The 21906-nt window shown below is 38.2% G+C and overlaps 1 protein-coding gene across 2 annotated transcripts in view; it reads left to right on the top strand.

Moving 5' to 3' along the window:
* Positions 1–20531, top strand: part of TRHDE (thyrotropin releasing hormone degrading enzyme) — a 371512-nt gene extending 350981 nt beyond the window's left edge. For both annotated transcript variants that reach the window (XM_084795149.1, XM_084795148.1), the window contains exons 16-19: positions 4932–5099; positions 5643–5783; positions 9885–9966; positions 17828–20531. In XM_084795149.1, the coding sequence (XP_084651275.1) occupies positions 4932–5099; positions 5643–5783; positions 9885–9966; positions 17828–17971 (535 nt within the window). In that variant the 3' untranslated portion in view covers positions 17972–20531. The remainder of the gene's footprint in view (positions 1–4931; positions 5100–5642; positions 5784–9884; positions 9967–17827) is intronic.
* The last annotated feature ends 1375 nt before the right edge of the window (positions 20532–21906 follow it).

The raw sequence follows: 21906 nt of genomic DNA, 5'->3' as shown, positions 1-21906 counted from the left end.
ATGTTCATAAACTATTTTCATGTTCACTAGGAAGGGGCCCTCAATCCCTGTAATCTTGATACCCGATATCTCGCAGGACTCATTTGTACCATTCATAACTATGGGTTCTGTGGGTTTCCTAGCTAATGCTTTACAAACAAATGAGCTTTTTCATTTATTCCTAATGACTTTGGTTTATACAAAGAGATCTTAAACTGTCCCCAGAGCAATCATTTTGCGAAAATGTTATTAGAACATCTTTACAAATTTAGAAACAAAGGGGGGTTTCATTAACAATGAAAGTCATTGGGAATTGAGGGCCCCTGGCATATCCAGTACTTACCAATCTTGCTTTACTTTCAGTAATGAGGAAAAACGATCTTGTGAACTATATGTTGATTCTTTATCTGGTGACTGGCTAAGGAAGAAGAGTTACTAGAAAAAGCAGCGTTCGTGGGCTAATCAGCTCTGTCTTAACTCTTGGAGGAGATATATGCAATTATACCTCCTGGTATCTGCTAATTGAGCCATTTCTTTCCCCAGATTTGCTGGTGGGGGTGTTTCCAAGACTGAAGACTATTTTTCAGGACTTAGATTATCTATTCAAACATATATGTGTTTCATTTTCCTCCTCATCAAGTTTGCTACGTGTTCTATGTACAAAGGGACAGACAGCTTGTGACAGGACTAAAAGTAGACCTGCAGTCTTTTGCAAAGCACAACCATATTATGCAGCATTTATCTTGACTTACAGCTGCAAATTTCTATCTAGAAACCTCTTCTCTCATTCTACATAGCTTCCTTTCAAAGGCCTGCCCAGAACACTTAACGTTCTATTTCCTCAGCATATAGATCACTGTATCCAAACTTTTATAGCTTGATTTTTTTTTTCAAATCTTCTTCTCATTGTTTGGCGTACGCCAATTTTGCCATAAGGTAGATCCCTAGACTACGTTAAATTATGTCCTTGTTCAGACACAAAGGGTGTATTTACTGGGTATCATGACATTGCTAGTAAGCAGAATGATTTGTTTTTTGTTTTTGTTTTGTTTTTGTTTTTTCTTTGTTTGTTTTTTGTTTTTGTTTTTGTTTTTTGTTAGAAGCACTGCCTTGCCAACACCCAGTACTTTTGAAAGATATATTCTCAACATTGCTTAAAAGATAAAATTCAAAAAGACTTAGAGGTATCATTTATGTCCACATAATCTCTCAGAGAATTACAACTAGGTCATACCGGCAGAAAAACCTCTCATCACTAGGTTTAGGTATTCACAATGGTGCATCCTTAAAAGATACAGCAACCTTGCAGTGATCTGCTTCACCAGTCTTCTCATTCTGACAGATCTGACAGAGATTAGCCACCTGAGAGAGTTCAGAGACAGCTTTGGACTAGAAGATACAGAGGACCTTCCTTAATGTTCAGAAAAAAAAAAGATGGGCAGGGATTCCAACTGTTAGTTTCCTGTGGGGAGAACCTGTAACTGTGCACACAACACCCTCACTTCTCTGGGGCTGCCTCCCAAGAGAACATTTGGCTTTCTAGACATGGACTTCTGATGCATCTAATGTGATCTAGACACTTAGGGAGCATGGAGACCATGGGCTAGACAGTTAGACTTCACAGTTTCTCTCCTAGCTAAGGACAGAGTAAGCAGACAAAAGTCACAGCTGTCGGCTATTTTCTTAGAAGGGACTGGTTGGTTTAGTCCTTCCAGAATCCAGCAAGGCTGGTTTGTATAGGACTTCTCTTGCATGGAGCTTCTCTAGAAACCTGAGAAGGAGAGTGATTTGATTTGCAGAAATTCCCTGACATAATAAAGGCCGAAAGTAAAGAAACAAGCAGACACATCTAGAAAGCCCTCCCTGACGAGCTAGACTTGATTGTTTACTTGTTAGTGCAAAATCCCTATGGTAAGTATGCTCACTCAAGCTAAGATAAAAAGAAAGAGCAGGTTAAGAATTTCAACAAAGATTAAAATACTTAGCAGTACCAGAAGGGCATGGAAATAAACAGCTGAAGGAAAATTTACTTGAAGGGTTCACCAGCAGACGGAAGAAAGCATAAGCGTCAGCAAATCAGAGATAGCTCACTAGGAATAATTATCATAGATAGAGGAGACAACTTATAAAAATGTAAGAACGTGAAGAAAGATGAAGGGGCTTTTAGGACACTGTCAACATGAGCACTGGACAAGTCCGTTAGGTAACAGACAGAGGGAAAGGACTAGAAGCTGTCTGACAGAGAAGATGGCTGAATCTTCTTTAGTCTGTGGAAGGAATCAGCATTCAGGTCCAAGGAGCCCAAGAATACAAAATATAATTCTTCCCAAGAAATATACCCAGAGATACATTGCAACCACTGGCATCACTCGTCTCTAAGATGAAAAGGTAGAAATAGAAAATATCCCCCACCCCACCCCCCTTTTTTTTTTTTTTAGCTCAGAGTCCCTTGTGCTATAAAAAGTAGTTGATGACACAGATGTCACACAGACAAAAATAATAATTCAACACAGACTACAAAAAGAACAACTCGGAACAAGGCATTCCACAAAGTGTTATTTTCAGCCTCTGATGCCTCTTTGCAAAGTCTGTAACATGTCGTGGCCAAACCATGTGTTCACTTGTGTATGTGTGTTACACAATCTAACTGATACGGCCAGTAGTCGCCTTAGATGATGAATGAAACAGCCTTTGCTAATGGCTGTGGGATAGTGCTCATGAAATTTCAAGGGCATGTAGTTTAACATCTATGCTTAATGTTTTTTTCTCTCTGTGTGTTTTGGACTTTTATACATGGAATTCTTAATATGGATGCTGGTTATGTAGCTATAGAAACCCTAACTCACTGGGCTCTATTCTCATCTTCTCTGATCTGTCAATATCTCAATGAATTTCTCTTGGAAAGTAAACTGCTACTAAAGTACCTGGTATTGAAGGATGAGTTTGTGATTTCAGTAGGAGTGCTAGACTTTTGGGGGCTTTACTTGCAAAGTACTGTATCGATATCTCAACCAAAGTCATTCAGTAATACAGTATTAACCTCTACATCTCATAAGTTTGGAGAACACCTAGCCTTTTTAAATTAGTGCTGATTTATTGACATCTGGGTGATAATAGATTAAACTTATTAACAACTGGATATTTTCTCTAACACATAACAACAACAATCTCCTTTGTGATTTTAAGCATGCACTATGGCAAGGTGGTCAGAAACAGAAAAAAAAAAGATATCTGTTTCACCAACTATTGACAAGGGCAGACTCTTGTTGATGGCTTCTATGGGGTATCTAGGCAGAGGAAGAACTGTGATGCTCTCTGATGCTATGGGTTGTACCTCTGTCCTCCTCCTCCTCTACTCCTCCCTCATTAAAAAGAACAAAGAAGGAAAACCCAGGGGAACAAGCACTGATCCATTCACCAGCAGACACTCACACTTGCTTCTGCTTTCCCACACTGCTTTAACCACACTAGTGTTTTATAGTACAACTCTGAGTGTTTAAACATCATTGTTTCCACCTGAAACTGAGAGAAGACAATCTGTTTAGTCACATTCAAATTATTAATGGGAATTGTAAGTAATAGACTAATGAATATTGCAAAAAGAAGAGATACACACTGTTCAACTTAAAAAAAAAGTCTTTGAGTATTTCTAAAGACAAATACCAGGAAATGTGGCGTGTTGTGGCTCACCACTGTGAGAAAGTTGGCTTGCAAATTTATAATTCATGAATCACCATGCTTAACTAAATTCATGCTAATTTTTCTCACTCTGACTTTTTATTTTGAAGTCATAGTAATAGTTTGTTATTCTTTTGTAATAACTCTACAAACATAGTGTAAAAGGTCTTTCTTAGTTGTGTTTTATTGTTTATCATTAAAATATATGATCCTTTGTACTTGTAATGTTTACGGAAATTACGTCTAGTTAAAAATATAATAAAAATGGAAGGGTAGGTCAGTTGGGTGCAGTGTTAAGCTAATGACACCAAAGTCATGGGTTTGATCCCCTCTATTGGTGAGATGAAAATTCCTTTAGGTTTTATCTATAGCTCAGTGGTTAAAAGTACTCATGATTCTTTTAGGAAACTTGACTGTGGTTCAATTTCCAGAATCCAACTCAGCTGGTTCACAGCCTGTACTTCCTGTTGCAGGGAATCTGCCTTCACCTCTGACCTCTCCAGTTCACAACCTGTAAACCAGTACCTTGGGATCTGCGCCACCTTCTAACCTCTCCAGGCTCTGGCACCAGCCTGATACAGTTACATGCATTCAGGCCCTCACATATATGCATTTATCTTCTTAATAGATTTATTTAAAGACTTTAAAATAAAATTATTTTCTCATATTCAAATAAATTAGCCATCACCTTACCTTTGTTGTCATTTCCTGAGTATATACGTATAATGAAAGCAAATTTTCAGAGGGTGATTAAATTAATGCCATTGGAAATATAAAGGCTGGAGGCCAGAGAGATAGCTCAGTGGTTAAGAGCACTGTCTAGTTTTCCAAAGGGCCTGGGTTCAATTCCCAGCACCTACGTGCAGCTCACAACTGTCTGTAACTCTAGTTCTGAGGGATCTGACACCCTCACACCAATGCACATAATGTAAAATTAAATAAATTATGTAAAAAGATTCTGTTTTTCAGAAAGAGAATGTAGAAGACTTTATTTTTAGTTCTTTAACAAAGTCTTTGCTGTTAGCTTGTTTACTGATAATTTTATGAGTGTAAACAAGAATTAAATTAAAAACTTCCTTGGAATAAGAGAGAGTATTTTATTTTCTAGTCACCAATGTAGATGGATATTATTGGTATGTAGTGTTACATTCAGGAGAAATATAATTGACAGATCATCTTTTAAATAACTGGCTCTAGGAAAACAACAAGGATCTTTATTTTCAAAACCATAAAGCTTTTGATTAACAGAAAAGCACCATGCCTTGCTTCTTTAGAATACCACTAAACGTTAGAGACATCGTCTACTGCACCGGAGTATCTCTGCTGGACGAGGATGTCTGGGAGTTCATCTGGATGAAATTCCACTCCACCACAGCAGTTTCTGAAAAGAAGATATTACTGGAGGCTCTCACGTGCAGCGATGACAGGAATCTGTTAAATAGGTGAGACCATTACATTTCTCAACTTACTTTTGTAATGAGCATATCATCTACACTCAAGCTGCCCCAGAGTTGATTTTATTTCCTTGAATATCTGGTACTGTGAAATGTGTCACTATGAAACAAATCTTTCTGAGGATAGGGAAACCTACATGGTGACACCTCTAAAGCAACGTGACTTGAAAGATGTCACTGTCTATGACTAATTATTTTATAAAGTGTCAAAAATGTGTTTTAAAATATTTAATTGCGAAAGCAAACATTTCGTGTGAAGAATTTGAGAGTGGAGTTGTGTCAATAAATAACATTTGTGATTTTTCCCATTCCACAGATATTCTTGGAGATCAGTCAATGCATTTCATGAAAATGCTATGAATTCTATTTATAACTTTTAAACAGAAATATTTCTATGATTGTTCATTGGGAAAGTTTTAACTCAAGCATTTTTGAAGAATAAGACTAAATTGTGATTTTTTTTTTAAAGTTAAGATTTAAAATTCTCAAAAATTTTAGACTAAAAGTTTTCTTACAATTTTATCCTTATAGGCTTTTGAATCTGTCTCTGAACTCTGAGGTGGTGTTGGATCAAGATGCGATTGATGTCATAATCCATGTAGCCCGAAACCCACATGGTCGAGACCTTGCCTGGAAGTTCTTCAGAGACAAATGGAAAATACTAAATACGAGGTAGAAATATCAATCTAATCATGCCTGAATGAATAAATGCAAACCAACATTTGAGGAATAGACAAACAAGATTTTTTGGTACATCTATGAACCAAATGATAAATTTAGATTTTAAAATATTCAGCAAAGATGGCTGTTGCCATTCCTTGAAATTCACAATTTTTAGCAGTTCTCTAACACTCCTCATTTAATAAAAATCAACAACTTTAATTAACGGGAATGCATGAAGAGAGTAAGAAATGTCTAACCAGGCAACTTTGCCTGGAAATTCATCAAACTGCTTTAAAGTCAAAATCCTTTTCATAAAACTTGTAAATTCTGTGTATCTTATGGAATAAACCATAAATCATATAGAAATGCTATTTCAACAAGAAACTTTACTCTTGTAGACTTGTCTTCAATTCTCTTTAAATGTAAATATCATCAAACACCCAAATAAGATAGTGACACAGAGAAGGTACATTAGTCACTTGGATCATTATATTATTCCAGCTGCTGTAGAAATAATTCCCAGGGTACCTTGCTTCGTAGTGAGAATTCTTCAGCTTCAATTTTAGAAAATATTTCATTATGCATTTAAATATATTATAATAAATGCTAATTTATGTCGCTGATAATCTCTATGGTATTTTAAAATTAAATCTATTACGGAGCATGTAAATGCAGCATCTTATTCTTCAACATAACTTTTTCCAGATAGTAAGAAGGCCTAACATTTGGTCTCTTAAAAGCTGATATTAAAAAAAAAAACAATATGCTTTTTACTCCTTTATCAGTCTTCCTTGCTTAACATGTTCATCAGAGTGGGTTGTCACAGTTACATACATTTCAAGCTATGGCTTCTTTATCGCCAGAAATCACTGATATAGCTGTTACACACATTGACACTTTTTGTGTTTTCAGTTCATGTCTTAGAATGATAGGAAAATTAGAAGCTCTGCTGTCATTGTTTTAATAATAAGTCATGAAACAGGCAGTAAGGAGAAACTAATCCATATGAGTATTTCAGTTAGAGGACTTCAGAACATACCCCAAACATCTGTTTCTTTGGTTTTTTTTATACCCCAGCTCGATAGACTCCATATGTAGACACATATCATTTATTTCCTCTTACTCTGTTTCTCAGCAAGTTGATTTTGTCCCTGAGAACCTATGGCCACCATTCAAAAAGTAGAGAGGCTGGGTTTTTCAGTCTACAGATACAGTAGTGCGTCTCTTCACAAGGAGGAGTGCTTTTATTGGCTCCTATTCCTTTAAGTTTTTGAATGTTAGGGCTCATGGGAATGGCTGTCTAGAATATACTATATTTTCACTTTATAGGTTCCTTCTGGTTTTCGTTGTCATGTACTCTCATGGCTTCTATTGCTCCCAGAACTATTTCTCTAACTCATGCCTTTCACCTGATGTCACCATGTAGTAAAGGCATTCCCACTGGGGTCCCCTACTGGACCTTGCCTGAAAACCAAACCTGTAATGTCTTACTTGTCTTTCTTCCCTTAGTAAGAATTTCTTTCTTTTCTTTCCACAGATAAGTATTCACCAACTGCTCAGGCCACACATTTGGAAGCCTATACAGACATCTTCCTACCTTTTACTATACATAATAACAGGTCCAGGGTTCTCTCGACTAGTTTAAACATTGTGTCTTGAGGTTCTCTTGACTAGTTTAAACATTGTGTCTTGAGGTTCTCTCGACTAGTTTAAACACTGTGTCTTGAGGTTCTCGACTAGTTTAAACATTGTGTCTTGAGGTTCTCTCGACTAGTTTAAACACTGTGTCTTGAGGTTCTCGACTAGTTTAAACATTGTGTCTTGAGGTTCTCTTGACTAGTTTAAACATTGTGTCTTGAGGTTCTTGACTAGTTTAAACATTGTGTCTTGAGGTTCTTGACTAGTTTAAACATTGTGTCTTGAGGTTCTCTCGACTAGTTTAAACACTGTGTCTTGAGGTTCTCTCCACATTTAATTTAAACTTTGTGTCTTGAGGTTCTCTTGACTAGTTTAAACATTGTGTCTTGAGGTTCTCTCGACTAGTTTAAACACTGTGTCTTGGGGTTCTAGACTAGTTTAAACATTGTGTCTTGAGGTTCTCTTGACTAGTTTAAACATTGTGTCTTGAGGTTCTTGACTAGTTTAAACATTGTGTCTTGAGGTTCTCGACTAGTTTAAACACTGTGTCTTGAGGTTCTCTCCACATTTAGTTTAAACTTTGTGTCTTGAGGTTCTCTCGACTAGTTTAAACATTGTGTCTTGAGGTTCTCTCGACTAGTTTAAACACTGTGTCTTGAGGTTCTCGACTAGTTTAAACATTGTGCCTTGAGGTTCTCCACGTTTAGTTTAAACATTGCGTCTTGAAGGCTTCCTTGCTACTTCCACTACCACTTCTTCAGCACATGCTTGGTTTTTTTTCCTTTTCTTCTCCCGTAGTCTTCCATCTTTCTGTCCCTCTACTCATACTCACTGTTATATACATGTTTATGTAGCTCTCTTCATTAGGACCAGAACCTTCTAAAAGGTTTTGGTAGCTCTCTTCAATAAAATTCCACATGATTAATTACCACACTGAACATAAAAGCTTCATGGTATATGTTCTGTTTACCTCTTGAGATTCTAGTCTGGTCCAGCTTCACAGTTTGAGCCCTCCTGATGAAAACTGACTGACGTTGTCTACAGTGTTCATGTGGTTTCACACTTCCCTGACTTTGTTCATGTCAGACTTCTGCTTGGCATTTCTTTCTCAGAAAAACACCGTACTCAGTTTACATGGAGAAAGATGCAGAACTGTAGACCTTCTCTCAGTTCTGGGCATCATTTCATCAAGGCTACATCTAGTTACAATGAGAGTATCCCATTACATGTCTAGGTCTTAAACCATATAAAACATCAAGTAAAGATTATACCTTACTCTTCCTGACCTGGGAGTGTGAATGAAAACAATTAGACCTCCCTTAGAACGAAGTGGTTTTTCTTGTGTAGAGAGCAACTTTTCTAACCAAATCCTATTGACTTGTATTATTATTGAAGTGTTTGTTTGGTTGTTTACTTCTTTGAGACAGTATCGCTACGTAATCTTAGCCATCCTGAAACTCACTAAGGGTAGACCAGTCTATCCTTGCATTTGCAGCATTCTCCCTCTCTCTGTCTCCTGAATGCTCAGATTGTGGGTTTGTGCCATGACACCTGGCAGTTTGTAATGTCTTTTTTTTTTCTCATTATGGCAACCTTCAATGTAATCCCTTCTTTTAGATGATAAAACTAAGTCCTTCAGTAGCTAACACACTGAAGATCCTACGAGTTAGATAAACAAAATAAAGCCTCTAGTAATCGCTGCTGGGTCTTTACTCTAATAACCTCAGTCTTACTGTTGGCTATTTTGGGCTCTAAGGGTGTGAAAGCTATAATAGATGTCATAGCAGAGCACAGGCAGATCAACAAAGTGAGAGCTTTCCACTCACGGAAGTCCATTGTCCTGGGACCATAAGTCAAGGAATTATGTTCATAGTGTAAGAATTATATAATGTAACAACTCAGTATAAAAAAGTAAACACTTTAATAACTACAAGAGCAACTAATACTCTTTTATGAAATATTTTTTTGTGAACTTCACCTTGGTTTCTGAAATGGAACTAGAATTCCTTGGTCTATTATAACCATAACATGGAATCAGTGTGACATAGCGGTCATGCCTGAGTTGGTCTTACTTTTCTTCAATTCCTGGGTGATGCTTCCCTTACGGTGATCTAGACTGGTATGCACTTGGACATTTCAAAATATCCCTTTCTTGGGCCTTGGCTTTCAAGTAGAACAGCAATACCTGAACCTAATTCTAGGGTCCTGGACTTCTGGCAAACTCACTGAAACTCAGACTTCTCTGACACCCTGTGCAGCAGGTCAGATGGAACTGATAGGCCACCAGGGCCATGACTGCCTCTTTGCATCTTTCACTCCTGACAGGAGCATCTAGTACTGCCCCGAAAGCTGGTGATCGCTGACTGCTCTAGCAAATGCAACTCTTGGGAAAGGCTCCAAAAACCATCATAGCAAGATTGTTTATATTGCTACCTAGGTAGACATTGAGACCTTTTTCTTTTATCTTTGTAGGTACGGAGAAGCATTATTTATGAATTCCAAACTTATCAGTGGAGTTACAGAATTTCTAAATACAGAAGGTGAACTTAAAGAGGTAAAAAAAAAATCTTACAATCTTCTTATATAAACATATAAAATCACAAATTTGCTGCGATTTCTTTGTATTAGATTCATACCAGTTCCTTTTACCCCCCTACTCACATGATCACATCCCCATAGACAAATACATGTACATAATTGCATGTACACACATGTGTAAACACACACACACACACACACACACACACACACACACACACACTGGAAAAGAGGGAGGAAGGGAGAGAAGGAAGGAAGGATGGAGAGAGGGAGGGAGGAGGGAGAGAGAGAGTGGATGGTAATGAACAACGCTGAAGGTTGTGAAGAATACTCAAATGTAATGAGTCCCATAGTTGGGGACCAGACATTCCAGAGATCTTTGATCCAACTCTTGCTCTTCAAATGGTTCTGTTTACTCAGTGTATAAACCATTCACTGACAGCTGTGCCAATGACTACATGTACAAAAGGGGCTGTGCTTGCGGCCGAGGTACACAGTAAAAGCCTCATTGCTTTTGTAGACACGATAGCCTATTAAATGGAATAAACTCCTATTTGTAGGAAAGAACAGAGCAGGTAACACACATTGAAAGTAATAGTTTGGTGCTGGGCGTGGTGGCACACGCCTTTAATACCAGCACTAGGGAGGCAGAGGCAGGCGGATCGCAGTGAGTTCAAGGCCAGCATTGTCTATAAAGTGAGTCCAGGACAGCAAAGGCTACACAGAGAAACCTTGTCTTAAAAAAAGAAAAGAAAGAAAAGAAAAAGAAAAAGAAAGAAAGTAATAGCTTGCTTAAGATGGATTGCTTGGTTCCATCACAAGTTAATTTTTTTGTTTTTTTGTTTTTTTTTTTTGTTTTTTCTCTTTTTTAAATTAATTTATTCTTGTTACATCTCAATGCTTATCCCATCCCTTGTATCCTCCCATTCTTCCCTCCCTCCCATTTTCCCCTTATTCCCCTCCCCTGTGACTGTTCCTGAGGGGGATCTCCTCCCCCTGTATATGCTCATAGGGTATCAAGTCTCTTCTTGGTAACCTGCTGTCCTTCCTCTGAGTGCCACTAGGTCTCCCCCTCCAGGGGACATGGTAAAATGTGAGGCACCAGAGTTCATGTGAAAGTCATACCCCACTCTCCACTCAACTGTGGAGAATGTCCTGTCCATTGGCTAGATCTGGGTAGGGGTTTAAAGTTTTACGGCCTGTATTGTCCTTGGCTGGTGCCTTAGTTTGAGTAGGAACCCTGGGCCCAAGTTAATTTTATTAATGAAAATAAGCTTGATTTTTTAATGAACTTGTGTCAAGGCTCTGGGATATATATCATTTCTTTTCCCTGTTATATTTCTCAATGTGCAAGTGGTCTAGATGTTTCCTTTCCCTCCGGGAGTTCTTGCCTATCTGAGAGAGGAATATAAAATGGAGACTATCTATCAAAAACAGGAAAAATAGCATATTCTTTACTTGATTATGATAATTGAGTCTCCTTTTCTTTTTCTGCTTTTCACAGTATACAGCTAATATTAGCACAGAAACTCTTAGTTTTATTAGTTTTCATAGATGACAAGCTGGAAGCTGTGACCCACAGGTGATACTGTTGAGAAATATTCCTTTGGACCTGGTACCTCTGTCACACCTGTATGGATTTTTCACAATGATTACTGTGTTGAGCTAAGGCTCTGAGTCCTAGTGACTTGAAAGCCAGGCCCCAGAGCTCCCCACCGCCCGCAATGTATGTTCTCAACCCTGAAGGTTTAGGTTTGGTATTTTTAATGAAAGAAGCCAAATAACACTTTTATGTGCCCATGGGAAAAAGGAGGTGTGTGCAGTCTATAATTGCCTTCATTATTTTTACCTTTAAACTGAGTAATTTTAGTATCATGATTTAATATTCAGCAATCAAGAAATAAAGTGTTTGTTTAGCTACGGCCCCCACCATCACGGAAGTGAAGACGGAAGTGGAGTGCCTCCTTTCTTTGCCCCGTTCATCCTGTTTTTCTCTTATCTCCTGGCTCCTTTCACCTTCATCCCTCTTGTCTTTGTGTACCATTCATGTATTTCGTCTCTTTGGTAATACAAAGGTCACACAACTCATGTTGTAGATTAATATTTAACTGAATTTCACACATGCAAACCATCTTGTTTCATACATTTAACTTACATATTTAAATTTTATTCTCTAATTAATTGCCATTTAAATGTTCTAAGCTACCCCTATCATGAAAGTCGTGACTTCAGAAGGGGAACTAAATTATGGCTTTTATTCCATTATCTTCAAAGCAGCCAGCTTACCAATGCAGGCTCTCCGCGGAACGAACGATGCCTCCCCTCACTGTGGGCTTGCTTGCTCTCATTTTCCAGTTGAACAGTTCTGCCCAAAGCCATTCCATACTTTACCACCTACCCATTTTCTGCAGGAGCAGAGGTGTTATTTTTAGGTGTGATAGGGTTTAATTTGTGTTGTCAATAACCCATCGTTAAGCAGAAAGTGTTAAGCAAGACCAGTGTCTTCCCTTTGAGGCTGCACCTTATTCCTGCTGTTTGTAGACCCAAAGGGAATCAGCACCTTTGTGAGTTATAAAACAGTTTTTAATTTTTTTAATGTTTAATTATGTCATTTGTGTCTGTGCATGTGAGTACTGGTGCACCAGAGAGGTCAGAAAAGGCTTTTGGAGCCTTTTGAGCTGGTGATACAGGCTGTTTGAGCTGACCCAAGAGTATGGTGGGAACCTATCTTGGGTCCACAGCCAGAGCATTATGCTCTCAATAGCTGAGTCATCTCTCCAGTCCTCTGACAAACATTAACATTTCAATGACCATTATCAGCTTCAGAGAGATTATGTGGAGAAACACATCCTGTTTCATGGTCTGTTCCCTCAACTGTCTAGACCTAAGCTGCAGTTTACACTTAATTGCAATTGGGCTGATACTGCTGCCTAAGGCAATCCATCCTTTCCTCAGTTTACATTTGCAGCAGCACACCTTCGTGGAGCCCCAGGGATGTTTGCCGTTCTTGGGCCAGTGTCCACTGAGGCCTTTTTGCATGGGCATGGTTTTCTCTGAACCTAATGCACAGCCAAGTGGTGGAATATGTATGCTCTCCATCACAGAGGGTTCACTGCAACTTTAATAGGAAGTTTATTATGAGGTACAGACCTCATAATAGGCCAATAGGTAATTCTATTTAATTGTATGATTATCAATATTATATTATGTTTTGCATTTCAGTATTACAGTACTGTACGATGCTGGAGTCTAGGATACCTTTAAATGAGATATTTTTCAATATTAAACAAGTTTTTAAAGCATAGATTAATAACTACACCTAGAAATCCTGTGCTAAGAAAATCAGTGGGCGTGAACAACACTGCCATTTTATTAAATTTTATTTTACAAAAGTGTTCAAAAGTTATTCAGAATAAAAGCAAGACAGGTAAATAGCTCAAAACCCAATTAAGATACAATGGTGGCAGAAAATCTAGCAAAGAGGCTGAGAAGTGAGCAGAGCAGACTTCCAAGTGCCTTTGTCGATGCTGAGGCCTCACAGTCAAGCAAGCTCAGCTAGACACTCCAGGCCCCGCAGGGTCCTTGCAGGAGGCTCTGAATGCATGGTCTCCATAAGCAATGCTGAGATCAATTCAGGGCAACTGTGGCAAGTGTGCCAGGTAGGCTCTGATGGATGAGCTCCTCTGCCAATGTACAAGTCACCTCAGGATCGCTGAGCTCACAAGGGAAGTATTTAGTGTACTTCAACCATAATTTGAGAAATGAAACTCTGGGGATCCACTACTTAGGTTGTCTGTAGAGTTCTCTTATGGGATAATCTGACTTGCCGCCTTCGTGTCAATAATAGATCATGGTCAAGCCCGTGGCTGGGAGTTTTCTCCATGTGTTCAGCTTCTTTCATGAAGAGACTCAGAGCTCATTCACCTGAGTGAAAATTTCCAGAGAAGCATTGATCACTGTCTGGCGTGATCAACAAACAGCTAGGAACAGCATGCTCATGTAGCACACATTTTAAAGAAAAGTGGGCGTATTGTTCATTGCCATTTAATGTATAATTAAATATACCATGATAGCATGTTCTATAGTAAGTTACACAATTCAAAATTGAAGACAATAAACTATTTGTTGTTAGGTAGTCATAGACTGAATCTATTCTAATGTAAGTATGCAAATGAAAGTGTATCATCATATTAATGAATTTCAAACTGTAATCCAAACACTTCTTGGGCATGTATATGTGTATGCAAATATTGTGCATGGTCTAAATTTGTATAGAGCAATGTATAAAATATTGGAAATGTACAAAAAAGTTTCTTCAAAGCATTCTTTCTTCCTCTATTAATAGTAAAATATGTAGATATTAGGACAATAAAATATTTCTCAGTTATCAATTAGATATCTTATGGTTGTTTTAAAATGTAGTCATTTTGATGTCTGCCTTAGTCAGGTTTTCCATTGCTTCAGTGAAACACCATGACCAAAAGGCAGATTGGGAGGAAAGAGCTTATTTGACTTATACTTTCATATTGCTGTTCATCATCAAAGGAAGTCAGGACAGCAACTGAAACAGGCCAGGATCCAGAAGGCAGGAGCTGATGCAGAAGCCATGGAGAGGTGCTTCTTACCAGCTTGTTCTATATTACTTGCTCAGCTTACTTTCTTATAGAACCCAAGACTGCCAGACAAGGGATGGCACCACCCACCAGGGGCTGGCCCTCCCCCGTCAGTCACTAATTAATAAACTGCCTTATACTTAAATTTTATGGAGGCAGTTTCTCAATTGAGGTTTCCTCTTCACAGATAACTCTAGTTTGTATGCTGACATAAGACTAGCCAGCAGTGTCATATCAAGTCTGTAGTTCTGTGATATGCTTTTCTGCTGCCAACATTGCCAGGTGATAAACTTTCAGAAAGACTACCAGTATCAACTAAACAAACAACATCATCATAAACAAACCAAGAGATCCTTGAACTAAAGTCCAAAGTAATTTGTAGGTATAGAATTAACTGCATTTTCAACACCTCCGTGCTTCATTCTTTTTTATTATGATTTTTTAATTAATTTGTTCATATTACATCTCAATTGTTATCCCATCCCGTGTATCCTCCCATTCCTCCATCCATCCTGCTTTCCCCCTGTTCCCCTCCCCTATGACTGTGACTGAGGGGACTTCTCCTCCTGCTCTATCTTCTCTCGAAGCCCTGCATTTTCTTCCTGGCAGAGCCTCCATGTGGCACCCCCCATGTGATGGATCACACCCTACACTAATTATGCTACATAATGTCTACATGCTGTGAGTTGATTTTTCACATTTCCCTGTCAGCCCTGTCGTTGTTGGTTGGTTGCCAGTATCTTAAGGAACACAGCACCAAAAGCGAAGCTGCTAGTGTTTAATCTTGAAGCAAATTCCTTGAGTCTTCTCAGAGTATATGTACTCTCTAAATAAAGAGAGTAATAATTATGACAAAGCACTTAAAAGCTTTACCATCAGTGCTCAAATTCTCTGACAGTCTTTCTTCCTTATCCTAAATAATCCAATACTTCTAAATATCTAATTTTCTTTTCTATCCTAAATATTCAATATTGCTAAATCTATTTGTTTGGTTGTATGAGGTCATTAATCACCAAGTTTCATATCACCGCTACGTCCTTCTATCAGCCAGCTGCTTTGGTAATGTCTTGACACTGAAGATAGTTTTAAGTCCTATATTGCTTGTTTTTAGAACGTGACTATTTCTTTTTTTCTATTCTAATAACAAAGTGACCCTTCAGTGTCACAGTGAGTTTCAAAAGCTCTTAGCTATGGTGGATTTACCTTGTAATTAGACCTGGTCATTGAAGCCATACCACTAACCTATTTATAATAGATGCATTAAACGTTCTACTTTATTATCTGCTGTATTCTGTGTATCTTAGGTCCTGAAACTCTGACTAGGGACAGTGAGGCGATAATAAAAGGATAGGCACATACATAGTGAAGCTGGGACCAGAAGAGACTCTCTCATGCCACCTGCCACTGCCACCCCAACCTGGGACCTCAGCAGGTTTATTAGGTACAGCACGGGGGGGGGGGGGGCTTAGCTAGTCTAAGTAGAAAGTCTTTACCCAGGAGCAGTCTCAGACTGCAACATCCAGGAGAAAGATGCTATAATCCCTAATCTTTACACACACTAATTAAATTTTCACAAACACTCATATTCAAACTCTCAAGAAAAGCTTTGCCATTCCTCCTGAGCCAGGCCCACATGGGAAATGCCTTTGCCAATTTATCATAGGCCAACTGGTCTTGAGGTCTGTGTCCATGTCAAAAACCATTTACACTAAGGGCTTTCACTCACTTATTATTCTTCTCCTTCTTACAACTATCACTTAATGAAACAAATTTGAATTTATGGGAATTATAATGCCCACGTATTTTTTTCTCTGCATTTCAAAGTAAATCACATCACAAGTAGACAAAACTTAATGTTTTAAATGTGTTTGTACTAGTTAAATCTGTTCTTCACAGTTTCAACATATATGGGTTACTCTTATTTCTGGCCCTCCTATCTCTCTTTCCAAGCTCTGTCTAGTCCTCTCTGTACTACAAATCTCTTTCCCACATCTACTGTTGTTGTTGTTTTGTTTTGTGACCTACTGAGTTTAATGAAAGCCATAGCTTTGAAACTTTTCACTGGAGCCTAGAGCCTCGAGGGCTTTCTGGGAGTCAGCATGACACAAGTAAGGAAAGTGACTGTAATTATATATCTACCAATAACCAATTAGTTCATCAGTAAGGTGCAGGCCCTCATGAGACTCCTCCTCCTCCCCAATTTGTGACTGACCTATGTATGACAGGGCCGGTGTCTTATAGAACAATTGCCAGAAACTGTAGCTTCTGCAGGTTCATGCTAAAAATGGTTGTATCTTATCTGGATCATTCCACTTTGCAGCCCTGCCTTCTGACCCTTCCATTGTTTCCACCTCCTCCAGTGTTTATTTTCATTTCAAAATTGTTCTACATTAGTATATTTACCATCAGTCATGATTAATGAAGGAGCATTATGTCAATCAACAAAATAATAACTTTTGGTTTTCTGAAGGAAAAAGAGATCATTCATGTTTGTGGGCACATGTGGAGAAATGGGTAAACAAGTCTTGAACTCACAAATATGAGGCTAGGGTTTGGGAAGTACAAATGGGATAGTCAAGCAAAGTGACTAAAGTTAGGCACAGTGATTAAAGGTGAAGTGATCAGGGTGTTATTCTTTCAGAATTAATTTTGGTAGCCTTTCATGGGATCCCTTTTTAGAAATTGCCAGTGTTGACATGATCTATGAGGGAAAGATATTGGTCCTAAAATGTCAAAATGTCATCTGGAAGACATCTGCTTAAGTCTAAAAGACTCTGGCAGGTTCAACAAATCTACTCTTCAAGTTCCGGAAAATTCACTCAGGCAAGTAAAGTGATGTCATCTGCTATGTTAGCTCTCCGTAGAAAAGGCAGTGGAAGAATGTGGTGCTTAAATAAAACATTTAAATAAAACCCAGAGCAAAGTAGGGGTGGAGGGTTCATTCAAGTGTTTGCTAGGTTTCCACATGGCACATCATCGCCAGTGTATTCTTTTTTGTTTGTTTGTTTGTTTGTTTGTTTTGTTTTTCGAGACAGGGTTTCTCTGTGTAGCCTTGGCCACCCTGGACTCGCTTTGTAGACCAGGCTGGCCTCGAACTCAGAGTGATCCGCCTGCCTCTGCCTCCCGAGTGCTAGGATTAAAGGCGTGCGCCACCACGCCCGGTGCCAGTGTATTCTTTTTTTTTTTCCCTATTCTTATTTGTGTATGTTCCACATAATTTATACTAATACATGTAGAATCACCACGTTCGATTTCCATTTCCAGCTAAAGAACTTCATGAAGACCTACGATGGTGTAGCGTCTGCTTCTTTCTCACGAGCTGTAGAAACCGTGGAAGCCAATGTGCGTTGGAAAAGGCTTTATCAAGATGAGCTTTTCCAGTGGCTGGGAAAAGCCATGAGGCACTGATACACGTCACCTGTAGAGGACGCAGCCTAGAATGGTGTGAGAAGACCTGCTTTCTGTGGAGTGAGGAGGCTAGCCAGAACTTCAATGTTAACGTGGGGGAGGATTGTTGTTGTTTTGTTTGTTGTTTGTTGGGGGTGGTGGTGGATATTTTCCTTTGTTTCATTCACTCTACATTTGTTTTTCTACCGGATATTCCTCTTTAAAGAAACTGTTACAAGTGGCCCTAGCCCTGGTAACTTCAGCTGTGCGTTCCCTGCTGTTCAGGACCGAATATGATAGTGGGTGCATGTTGATGTTGCAGTCAGTCAGAATACTCTGTGCATGGATATATGGTCCTGCCTGTGTTCCAGCATGCTTATTTAACACGTCCAATGTTGTGTGTATGTGTACATCCAGGATGGGCATTATGCAAAAGCACAAATGTTATCTGTGACAATCAGTGTTGCCATGAAAGTAAGAAAAAAAAATCTTCAGAAGGGAATCGTATTCTCAGCCACGGACAACAGGCGAGATACAACAGCACTAGAAGCATTCTTTGTCATTTGTTTCAGCACTTGGATTGTCTGGAAATGACTGTTGTGTTGCTAACTCATTTTCTTGGAGTTAAAGCTGTGTATACACTTGCAAAGATGTAAAGATAGTTTGTACATATGCATATGTACATAAGGAAGCTCCATATGTATATAGTATGTTGTACATGCACCTGTGCAAAGAATCTCTTCAGAGCAAAGGAAATTTATCTCTTTTTATAAATGTGTGAACACTTGGAAGAGGCTTCAAGAAGTTTATCTCAGCATTATCCTTCTTACTTTATAACTCACTTTCTTAGCTGCTTTTTTTGTCTATGTCCTGAAGAATGATCTGTTCTACTACATTAAGCTGATTTCTAGAAAAAAAAAATATATATATATATAAATGCTTGTAAACTAACCACTCTAAACATTCTCTTGTCTGTGACAGCCTCTCGCCATTTTTTTCTGTAATTATTTTGATCAGCATTTCCATTGCATAAAACAGTTCTTGTTTGTATTTAGAGTGGTCACTGCTAGGGAAGTGGTTTTGTACAGGTTCTCTGTATTTCTTACCTTAAATAATGCCAAGTTAAGTTCTTTGTGTGTACTGATCTCTGTGTGTATGTTGCCCCTATGCTCCATTAAGCAACCATACCTCAACAGGTCTATTAGCATTTAATGACCTTGTATGCCAGTTGTGCCCTCCCTTAAGACACAAAGTTGCTTTTATGCTGTGTTACTGTACAAACCTTTTGGGAATTAACAACCCCGTTCTGCCTGGGAATTCTGAAGAGCCATTTTCATGGCTGTGTGCAACACAACTAGAGTTCTATGCTTTTCTCACCCAGTAGGCCAGCCCCCTCCATCAGAGTTGACATGTTTTAAGTTTAGCATTGTAAAATACTGCTCTCACTGCTATATTGAGTCAACTGCTGTGAAACCCTTTCTATTTTCCTGTGGTGTTCAGCATTTCCTACTATTGCCAATCACTGAAACTATGGATTTGGAGACTGTCACTCGATGCTGGGGGGGGGGGCGGGGTAAACATTTATAAAGCAAGAGTTCTAGAATTATTTTATTTGTAGAAATGAAAAGCAATTTCCCAATCCATAGACGAAGTTACATCTAAATTTGAACCTTTTCGTGCGAGCAATTAATGCTTATTTCTTACACCTACAATTTTCAACACTTCATTCAATTAAAATACATGAATTTTAAGTATGACATGGTGTTAAAGAGTCATGGTCATGCTTAGTGTGAAATCTGAAATTTAGGAGGTGAGCAAGTTCTAAAACACAGCACTCATCATGAAGGCCCCACGTATCCATTACAGCACTGGTGAACTCATTCACGGAGCAGAGCTGACAAAGGTAGACATGGATGGCTTGTTTTGTTTCCTGAAGTACTGAAAATTCGTAGAGTGTGGCTTTTAATTTTAAGTGAACCATCATTTCCAACTTTGAGTTCCCGGGGCTTTCTTAGTTCTTTTTCCAACCATTGTTGATAGACATAATCTTCTTTCAGTACTTTCGTGGCCTTGAAAACAACTGGTTTAGCTATAATCTAACTCCTCAGTGTATAATTACGTGCAATGTTTATACCTCATACAGTACTTGTTCAACAGTGTAGTGGTACCAGTGGCTCCGGATGGCATTTTTTTGTTCTACACATTCTTCTGTTATTTAACCCTTTCCAATGTTGAAAATTATATCAGGCTTTAAAGTTTCTTTTTAGTTGTTTAAATAAGTAATATTTTCAAAATAATAAAATAGCCAACAATATCTCTTGGAATATTCTGTAAAATGTAGCTATAAAATTATATTTTCTACTTAGAGTTTTTAATCTTTCTCTCTTGTGTGTTTTACAAGTCAATTATCTACATGAAATAATGTTTTGAAAGTGTTCATCATCTAATCTCAACATTTTCCTGTGCCAATATATGTACAACAGCAAAACTTTGTTTTCATTAGAAAATATGGGATTATTTGCCACTTTGGGTATTCATTATCTCCAAGTAGCTTGTAAATAAAGTGTTTTCCCCATTTTTACATGTTTTTTCATAAAATTTCTTACAGTCTTTGATGTTTCAAAAACCACATGATATCAAATTTAGAAAGCTGACACATATGATTCCAGATGTGTTTCTTGGGGTTCATTAGCATGCACATTCCTGGTTCTTCATTCTTTTATGATTTTAAGATAATTGTATTATACTGGGAATTTTATAATATATATAACTAAAATATTACAAGGTTATTAATGGTATACCATAAATTTCTACAATGCATTCCGTTATCAGTGACGTTTACACACTCTGATTATTTCTTCACAAAATCTCAGTGCATAGTTGAGTTCCTCATGAAGATGAAATGATGCTGAGAACTGCCACTCTTACCTTTAAAACTGCAGTTATGAAGTAACCAAAATCACCCAACAGATATTGGCTACAACTGACACCTAGCAGTGTCTTTAATTTTTATCTACCTATTTCATTAGCTGTAGACTTAATAGGTTCTAGACAAGCATCTGAACATATCATTGAACACAGTCACAATTGCTATATTATCTTTAATGTTTATATTTCAAATTCATATAATTTCAAACTACTGGGTGAGCATGCTAATCACCATTTACTTTGGCAAATATAAGCAGTCCAATATTGAGACACAGAATTTAGCATATGGCTTACCTCTCCCATCGCAGATCTGCTATAGAACATGGTTTAAATAAAAACTTAAGATTGTGATACTTTGTTTCACCCTCAACGCCCACTTCAGATAGTATAACCAGCGAAATAAGAGCTACAGATGGTCAGAGTGTACAGAGAAGGCTACAGCATCTAAACAACTGACAACAATATTCACTAAAAAGTTTATAAGTCTGTGGAGACTGAGTTGCGAGCATGTGATTTCTGTGGAGCTGTGGTACTGAATTAGATGAAATAGATAAGTTATAATGAGCGAATGCTTACTTAAAATTCACTGCTAATTAAATATTTCAAGAATTGTCTTTTAGGAGGATGGAGACTGTAGCTTGAATATTTTCATGAATGATCCTGATGGCTACTCACAAATGTCACGTCAAAGAGCAGATGCTGGGAAACCAAGAATTCCATAGCAAATTTCCATTTATCACATATCACGGCTGAGCTGTCATCTGACACCAATAGTTAACGTGCTTTTAGAATTCAACCAAGTGAAACAAGATTTATGGAGTAGGTGTGTTTAACTGAGCATGTACTGAGAGAAAGCAAAGTGGGGGAAACAGGTCTAAGATGTTCACATGAAAAACGCAGAGAATTCATGAACCAGTTGGAGCGAAGCAAGGTGAAACCGAGTCCCAGGCTGTAGCAGGGCAGTGTGAACATTTTTATGTCTGAAGCCCAAGCATTATCTGTGCTAATTCCAAAACTTCTGGATAACT

This window comes from Acomys minous (genome assembly GCF_964271855.1).
Source record: "Acomys minous genome assembly, chromosome: 9".
In the NCBI taxonomy this organism is placed as follows: Eukaryota; Metazoa; Chordata; class Mammalia; order Rodentia; family Muridae; genus Acomys; species Acomys minous.
This window is presented reverse-complemented; position numbering and strand designations above follow the sequence as displayed.